At 39.7% G+C, this 9653-nt stretch overlaps 1 protein-coding gene across 1 annotated transcript; it reads right to left on the bottom strand.

Annotated features, from left to right (window-relative positions):
• Window positions 1-8351: 8351 nt before the first annotated feature.
• LOC138372154 (protein Star-like) lies at window positions 8352-9191 on the bottom strand. The gene has a single exon (XM_069337467.1). The coding sequence runs from the start codon at window positions 9189-9191 to the stop codon at window positions 8352-8354; it is 840 nt and encodes a 279-aa protein (XP_069193568.1).
• Between the last annotated feature and the right edge of the window lie 462 nt (window positions 9192-9653).

The raw sequence follows: 9653 nt of genomic DNA, 5'->3' as shown, positions 1-9653 counted from the left end.
TTAACTTCCTCATTTGCTCGTCGTTTGTTTATGATGGAATGTAAACCTTCAGTGATGTCCTGTACTGTCAGGATGGTGTTATGTTGATGTGCATATAATTCATCTAGTATATCGCTGGACAATTTTCGTTGAAGGACTACTTTGGTCATCCATTCACTAGTAGTTATATCAACCTTAAGACTGAATGTTCTTAGTAGTGACTCAAAATCCATGCTGAAGGATTGTAATGAGTCAGCAGTCTGATCAGGTTGAGGTAAATCCAGCAATTGTAGTACTAGATGTATGACAGTTTTCTCATTGCCAGCATTATTCCTAGGAGGCTGGACTGGGAAATTAGTGCTGTCGCTATTTTCATTTACATTTTCTACTACTGGTTCAGCTTCAACTCTAGCTTGGAGGCATGTTAACTTAGTAGCCTCAGGTATTGGGTTTTCAGAATCCACAGAGCCTGTGGATAAATTGTCTGAGAACTGCTTAATTTCTGGTGGTATAATATTAGGTGAAGCTTTATCCTTGTTGATTAAAGGATCTAATCTGGCTTGACATTTATTCTCAAAAAGATCCAGATCATCCATAACATAATCTACTTTATTTGATGTACTTGCTAATTGTTCTGATTCAATTATCCTGTGTAAATGTTCCAACCTGGCTTGAGTTTCTTCTTCATATTGTGCTAGGTCAGACAGGAATGGTTCCACATCTTCAACTACTACGTCGTCGTGGACTTGATTTTGGTAAGATTTCCTATTTGCTTTCAATATATGCAATTGGGTTTGAATCTGTAACAGTGGTATTTTCAACCGATGATAATTAATTACAGGCTCATATAACAACTGTTCATATTGGTTGAGATCCCTTGTTAGTTGGCGTTTGCTTGCTATTAAAGCACACTTTGCTTTCTGTGGATTAGTCATGGTGACTTGTTAATTGGACACCACTGGCTCATAAATTGTGAGCAAGTACTAATGGTAGCCTAGGGTTAAATTCTGAACTCACTAGGCAATAATCCTACCTCTACTAGAGGTTAGCACTTAAAATTAATACACATTATATATATACAATCATACACACTAATGATTTGAGTGATAAACCAGTGTCACTGGAAGTACCTTTAGGTTAGCTCTTCTATATCACCCTAGGATGGTAGAGACACTAATTAATCACTCAAAGGTGTAATGATCATAAGTAAATTATTATATATACAACTCAACTCGAGTTGATAAAAATTACACCCAAAATAGGGTCTGGACCATTCATTAATGGTGTTAGGTTGATCAATATAGTACAACTGACTATGGTAATAATGGGACTAGGATGAACAATAATAGTTCAACTAGTCATTGGTAAATATCCTACCCTGTTGTGGGTTGGCAATTAGTAAATATTATATTGAGAACACTAGTGCAGTATATATTAAATGATTCTCTATTTTGGAGAAATAATATACACAATTATTGATAATAGCCTCTTAATTAGCCTCTATGAAACTTCTAATATTATCAAGAAGTATTAAATATTATTAGTGACCTCGCGAAATAAAGTCCACAAAATACGTAGATAATCTCTCGCGAAATTTAACACCACAAAATCCGTGAACAATCTCGCGACACAGTCACTAATTTGGCTGGCTTCTATATTAGCGCTGTCATTTCACAGAATAACACGCCACCAAATCTGTGGGTGTACATGAAACCGCTGACGAAGCTGAACTGGGCTGAGGGAGGCTCCTGAGCTCCCCCGAGGCTACGCTGCCGTCTTTGACTGCTGGCTTTTGTTTAAATCACACTGCACTAGTTATTTAATGAATCCACTGGTTAACTGGTTCATCCAGTACTAAGATGACCAAATGTGGGTTCAAAGGATCAAATAATCCGTCATCCGGTTCGAAGGACCAAATAATGTGGGAACCGACCTGTGAGATTTATATTTATTTAATTTATATGAATTTATATTTACGTTAATTTATATACTTCGATAGCAATTTGTATAATGATGTTAAGTGGACTGTATTTCTGCAATAATCTCATAATCTCACAAATCGATCCTCTACACATTAGGGGGGTTTATATTAATTTAATTTATATATATGCAGCCAATCAAACTACAGTATTAACTACATACATTGAAAAGGTTCCTTATCTTATAGTACAGCAGGTTAGTCCACCAGGTATAACTAGGGTGTAGACACCAAATTATCCTCTTTGAGGTAGCTTCCATCACCCAGGTAACTGATGCACAAAGCATATGCTTCCTCGTCTTGACCTGTCAAAAGGGCGCTAACTGTGAAGCCAGGTTCTATATATGACAAGCTATATCAGAGAAAACACTATACATGGAACATGAAGACCTGGCTTAATTACCTTTAGTTTGAGGCTGCCTCGCGTTCTAACCGGATCACCCTACCCAATGACATTAATGGCCACTAATGATAGATATACGGGTTTCGGAAAGAACACTTAACTATAATAATAATTTTTATTTAGGTAAGGTACATACATAAAGAGATTTTACAAAGTTTGTTGGCTTTATAGATAGAGCTAGTACATACAATGCCTAAAGCCACTATTACGCAAAGCGTTTTGGGCAGACTAATTAACCAGACCAATTAACTTGATTTGTTGACAGCGTGTTGAAGATGGTACACCTTTGGTTTCCATAACACTACGTCCAAGTAAAATTAACAGGAGCCGTATTTGCTCCCGTGAGCCTCTGGTCTCAGTATCAACAATGGCTGCCCTCCTTCCCCACTCCTGCCTGGCTTACATTGTCCAGATAACAGAAAGTGATAGAAGGGTCACATTTACTCTACTTTAATATTGATAATTAAGTTAATTTATATGAGATGTTTTATGATGGTAAAGTCCAAAGACTAATGTATTTAAGAATAATTCCCAGCAGAATAGCTGGTGAATTTATAATGGCATGTGGTGATGATATCCCGTTTTCTTTAAACGGTAATTCCACTACAAGTTACATTTTCTATGGGTAACTTGTTGGAAATACAGCAGCAATTATTATCTGTCTGTATGATTATTAAATGGTGTCGGATTTTCCGACACAGCGAACACATCATTGGCTATATGCGGATGATATACTGATCCACACCAATGGGTATACCAACACCCAAAATGTTCTGTGCTGAGCACATGACTGTAAAGCTGCCGCCCAGTTGGGTGGGTGTGGAGCACATGACTGTAAACTTGCCGCCCAGTTGGGTGGGTGTGGAGCACATGACTGTAAACTTGCCGCCCAGTTGGGTGGGTGTGGAGCACATGACTGTAAACTTGCCGCCCAGTTGGGTGGGTGTGAAGCAAGACTAGTAACTGTTTGACTCACCATAGATGTAAATTAAGTGCCTTGTATAGTGACTATTGTGAGCCTCTTGTTGAATCACTTGTGACACAAAAGATTATTGATGTGTGTATTTGTGTAGGTGACTGAATATGTATAAGTGTATATATGTATATATACATATATGTATATATATAACAAGAGTTTACATTACATTCTTGTAAAGCCACTATTACGCGTAGCGTTTCGGGCAAGGTCCTTAACCCTAATTTCCCCGGAATACGACCCCGCCGAATCGTTTAACAACCAGGTACCCATTCACTGCTGGGTGAACAGAGGCTACAGTTAAGGATTGGTGCCCGGTCAATCCTACCCGGCCAGGATTCGAACCCAAGGCAAGGCGCTTGCGAAACGCCAGGCGAGTATCTTACCACTGCGCCACGGAGACTGCTCAATGTAACTAGCGTCAAAAGATTGTTATTTGCTTAGCTAAACGAACTAAAGGGTTCAGTTCCTGAACTGATTATGTGCCTCTGTAATCCTTAATATTTAAATCACTACCCACGGGATGGGTATGGGGTGCATAATAAAGAAAGAAATTGAATTGTAACTTACCTTATGTCCTAAATGTCAACATATGTCAGTTCAGTTCATGCTGTTGATCTCAATTAGTCTTAAGTCTTAGTTTTTAAGGTTTTCCAGATCTTGCCCAAAACGCTGTGCGTGTTAGTGCTGTAGGCATAGTGTATACTTGTTCTTTCTTGAAATTCATCATTCTACTTGTAACTCCCAACACCGCTACCACTACCAGCACCGCGTGGGAAGTAGTGGAATATATATCTATCCTTGAGCTGTAGTTGCTCCCATACCCCACCCGTGAGTGATAGTGGACCCCATACCCATCCTGTGGAACGGAGTGATCCTATAGCCTTCTTGTAGGCAGTAGTGTATCCCCCACACCCAGCCTGTGAACGGTTGTGTACCCCATATGTATCCTGTGGGGGGTAGTGAACCCCATAAGCATATTGTGGTCGGTAATGGATCCAATACCCACCCTGTGGGCGGTAGTAGACCCCGTGCTCGTCCTATGGGTGGTAGTTAACCCCATACCCATCCTGTGGGCGGTAGTAGACAATATACCCATTCCGTGAACGGAACTGAACTCATGCTGTGGGCAGTAATGGAGGCCATACCCATTCTGTGGGAGGTAGTAGACACAATTTTCATCCTGTGGGTGATTGTGGACCCCATACCCATCCTGTGGGCGGTAGTGGAGCATATACCCATCCAGAGGGCGGTAGCTAGTGGACCCCATATCTATCCTATGAGTAGTTATTGGGCCCAGACCCATCCTACAAGTGGTATGGACCTCTTACCCACCTAATAGGTGGTAGTGGACCCCTATACCTATCCTACACAGGGTAAAAAAAAAAAAATACACCATACCATCCTTTTTGCAGTAGTTTACCCCAAAGACATTCAAACATAACATCGTTTTCTGTGGACGTTCCTACAGTACATTCTTCAAAAAAATTTAAAGCACAAACTAGAGTATAAAATCTTGATTGGTGAAGCACTAATATTCTATGTAATAATTTATAATACTTATTATAATTTACTAAGAACAACTACTATTTCTCAAAACAAAACTACGAACCTTCAATAGGATGTAGCTGTTCTGTAATAGTTTAAGAGCATGGACAACAGTAGGTAAATTTCACAACCCATGTGGGACCTGAAAACTACAATTTTCATTATAATTGATCTAGTCACGACTATTCTGGTGTCTACAGCGATGGACGGGAACTGTGAGACGTAAATTGGTACATGAGGAAGAGTTTGGGCCTTGAAAAAATATAACTGGGAATATACCATTTATTTACTAATTCATAAGCTATATAATGACATTAAGCATTAAGTCATATATGTGCTGTCTTGTGCGAGAGCGGGTTGGACAAAATCATCCAACACTGACACAAGTCATCCAACACTTACAGACTTTATCTAACATTGACAGACATCATCCAACAATGATAAAAGTCATCCAACACTGACAGAAGTCATTCATCACTAACAAGAGTCATCCAACACTGACAAACGTCATCCAACGCTGACAAAATTCATCCAACATTGACAGAAGTCATCCACAAATGTTAAAATTCCTCCAACACTGACAGAAGTCATCCAACACTGAAAGAAGTCATCCAGCTGTGACAGAAGTCATGTAACACTAACAGAAGTCATCCAACATTGACAGACTTCATCCAACACTGACAAAAGTCATCCAACTCTGACAACATTTATCCAACACTGATAAACGTCATCCAACATTGACAAAAGTCATCCAACTCTGACAAATATCAACCAACTCTGACAACAGTCATCCAACACTAACAGAAGACTTCCAACGCTAACAGAAGTCTTCCAACACTGACAGAAGTCATCCAACTTTGACAACATTTATCCAACACTGATAAACGTCTTCCAACACTGACAGAAATCATCCAACACTGACAAAAGTCATCCAACACTAACAGAAGACTTCCAACGCAATCAGACGGGTTCCAACACTGACAGAAGTCATCCAACTCTAACAACATTTATCCAACACTGACAAACGTCATCTAACACTGACAGAAATCATCCATCACTGCACGCTGTCATCCAACCCCGTTAAAGTCATCCAACAATGACAAAATTTATCGAACCCTGACAGAAGTCATCCATCACTGACAGAAGTCGTCAAACGCTGACAGACGTCATCCATCACTGACAGAAGTCATCCAACACTGACAGAAGTCGTCAAACGCTGACAGACGTCATCCATCACTGATAGAAGTCATGCAACACTGACAGAAGTCATCCACCACTGATAGACTTCATCCAACACTGACAGAAGTTATCCAACAATGATAAAAGTCATTCAACACAGACAGAAGTCATCCATCAATGACAGAAGTCATGCAACACCGACAGAAGTCATCCAACACCGACAGAAGTTATCCAACACCGACAGAAGTCATCCAACACGTTAAACTATCAAATAACACATGTAAGTTGAACCAAAACTTGGATTCAGTCAAGAAAAAAAAGTTGACAATTGTCCAACACATGTACATTAAACCAACACTGGCAGACAGTCAAGTAAAACAGGTAGTCACCAAGCCAACACTTGTACGGGGCACCAACACTGGTAGAGCCAAAACAATGCCAATTGTGTGTTTGAGGTAATTTAATTAAAACATAAGTAAACGTTTTTTTTTCTTTTATTAAAACTTGAAACAAATTAAACTATTATTTTAAATCAATATTTGTTTATAAAATGTAAATAAATTTCTAGTTTCTTGAGAATTAACAAAAAAGTCAATTTTCGATTATTTCAATTTTTAAAGTAAATTTAAATTGAATTTAAATTGACATAATTTTTAAAAATAATAACATTGAAGTTTCATATTTGTATATATTGAACCTTTTATAAAATGTCTACAATGTTAGGGGAGACTAACCTATTATAGGAATGTTTACTCCTCGGGTCCAGTGAGTTTATATGTGTATTAAATAATTGTTAAAAGAGCATATGTCCTACTTAACAGCGAGGACGCACTACTCAGCCTAGTATGCAAAGCCTGATTCGCCTAATAAGCAGAGTGATTATCGTTATTTTCCATAAAAATTACCAATTTGTTTATTTGAGATAATCTTGAGATGATTTCGGGGCTTAGCGTCTACGCGGACCGGTCTTCGACCAGGCCTCTAAGTAACAGGGTCATCAGGGTGAAATAACCTCTGGCCATTTTGTTTCTGCCTCCACCGGTGATCGAACCCGGTACTTCAGGACTAAGAATCTGAAGCGTTGTCCACTCAGCAGTCGGACCCATTATATAATAATAATATTATTTTATTGTATTAAAAACATGAATTTCTGACTTAGTTATGTTAGTTTAGGTTAGGTTAAGATAGGTAAGGTTGGATTGAGTTATAATAAGTTAGGTAGGTTAGATGTGGTTAGGCTAGGTTAAGATAGGTTAGATTAGGTTAGGTGTGGTTAAGTTTGGTTAGGTGTGGTTAGGTTAAGCAAGGTTAGGTTAGGTTAGGATAGGATTGGTTAGGTGTGGTTAGGTTAGGTTAGGTTAGGTTAGGTTAGGTTAGGTGTGGTTAGGTTAAGTTAGGTTATGTGTGGTTAGGTTAGGTGTGGTAAGGTTAGGTGTGGTTAGGTTAGGTTAAGTGTGGTTAGGTTAGGTTAGGTGTGGTTAGGTTAGGTTAGGTGTGGTTAGGTTAGGTTAGGTGAGGTGAGGTGAGGTTAGGTAAGGTAGGTGTTTTAAGGTTTGGTCACATTTTTTCGTTTGTTCTAACTCAAATTAAATAATAATGAACTCATATATATATATATATATATATATATATATATATATATATATATATATATATATATATATATATTCGTGCCAATAGGCTCTGAGACTCTGGGCGCCTGGGGTAAATGTGCACTTAAGTTCCTGAAGGAGCTGGGCGAGGAACTCATTGGGAAGACTAGAGACCCAAGAGCGGCCAGTTTTATGTTCCAGCGCCTCAGTGTCGCTGTTCAGAGGGGAAATGCGTGCTGTATCTTGGGTACGCACCCGACCCCCGAGGAACTGGACGAGGTCTTCGAACACTGATTGGTATATTGTTATATAAGTGTGTGTTTTCTGTAAACTGTAACATTGCAATAAAATCAAATAAAAAAAAAAAATAATAGGGGTGGTAGGAGAGGAAAAGATTAAAGTATTCAGTGAGAATCCACAAGGTCTTCTCTGAACACCATTTATTTTCTTCTTCGAGGATGTGGGTCCCTTTAATTAAACCAGTGGTGGTACCCCTATATATATATATATATATATATATATATATATATATATATATATATATATATATATATATATATATATATATATATATATATATATATAGGTGTGTGTGTGTGTGTGTGTGTGTGTGTGTGTGTGTGTGTGTGTGTGTGTGTGTGTGTGTGTGTGTGTGTGTGTGTGTGTGTGTGTGTGTGTGTGTGTTTATGTACAGATTCAAGGTAGTGAGGTAATTTTTGAGGGCATTGAAAATGGGCTGATTTTCTTCATGAGTGGGTCATCTCCCTTCACAAAAAAATAGTCTATGTCCGCTTTGTCGACCAAGACGAACCCTCTGTTCTTCATGTCGTCGACAAACTGGTGATTGAAGTCCTTGAAGTGGACTTCCTCGACCACCATGGCGCGGATGGTGATTCTGTCCCAGGGAAAATTCTTGAGGACACTTTTCTCCGCCCCTTGTATGTCCAGGGAGAGAAAGTCCACTGTGGACACGTTGAGGGCCAACAGGTAGGACGCCAGAGGGAAGCACTGCACCACAGAATAAGATTCTTCCCATGTTTTCAGGAAATCGTTGTAGACAGTGGAGTTGAGTTTGACTCCTTGGAGGTATGAGGAATACCGACGATCGTTGCCAATCAGATCACCACTAACAAGGGAGATCAGCACCTCTTCCTTTGGGTAGCTCTCCTGCGACAAACAGGAGTGGGAGATCCAGGCCTTGCGGTGCTTCGTTAACAGCTTTTTATAGTTCTCATTATCGGGTTCGATCAGCAGACCTGTCCACCCAAGCTCCTTCTCCAAGTGCAGGGTGTTCGATATCCTCTCCCCATCATAGGCTCCGGCTTCTACGAAAAACCCGCCCCGCTGGTTGCTATACAGCTTCTGTATGTTGCTCATGGTGAAATTAGAAGTTCCGAACAGGTTGTAGGGCCTGGTGGATGGCGGAGTCAGGTATTGGTGGTGTAATATGTCCAGGACTCGAGGGTCGTCAGCGGCCAGTGGGCCACGAAGCCTGGCCAGAACTTGGTCTTGGTCCCCAGGCGGCCGGAGGTCCATGTTGACACTCTGTTGATGATAAGTGTGTTAATGGCGTTGATGCAGTGCATTTTATTGTAATGTGTACGACTAGGGTATAATAATAATGATGTTCGTAATGAAACTGGGAGATTCTACATCAGCTCATCTGAACCCTGACCATAAATACATATTTGTTAATATGTTTTTAAGTTTCTATTGAGAATAATGTTTAATATTAAGTTATAACCATGTTATGGTCTGGATGATGCTGGAGTCAAATGTTTTCACATTATTCATAATTACGTGTTAATTTCTTCATGGTTTACACACACACACACACACACACACACACACACACACACACACACACACACACACACACTGTACACCAGTTGATTGACGGTTGAGAGGCGGGACCAAAGAGCCAGAGCTCAACCCCCGCAAGCACAATTAGGTGAGTACAATTAGGTGAGTACACACACACACACACACACACACACA

Source organism: Procambarus clarkii, chromosome 5 (genome assembly GCF_040958095.1).
Source record: "Procambarus clarkii isolate CNS0578487 chromosome 5, FALCON_Pclarkii_2.0, whole genome shotgun sequence".
Taxonomy (NCBI): domain Eukaryota; kingdom Metazoa; phylum Arthropoda; class Malacostraca; order Decapoda; family Cambaridae; genus Procambarus; species Procambarus clarkii.
The sequence above is the reverse complement of the archived record's forward strand: the minus strand, read 5'-3'. Positions and strand labels throughout refer to the sequence as shown.

Excerpts from the sequence above, each read along its gene's own strand:
- LOC138372154 (XM_069337467.1), bottom strand. The coding sequence starts at position 9,191 with ATGGACCTCCGGCCGCCTGGGGACCAAGACCAAGTTCTGGCCAGGCTT.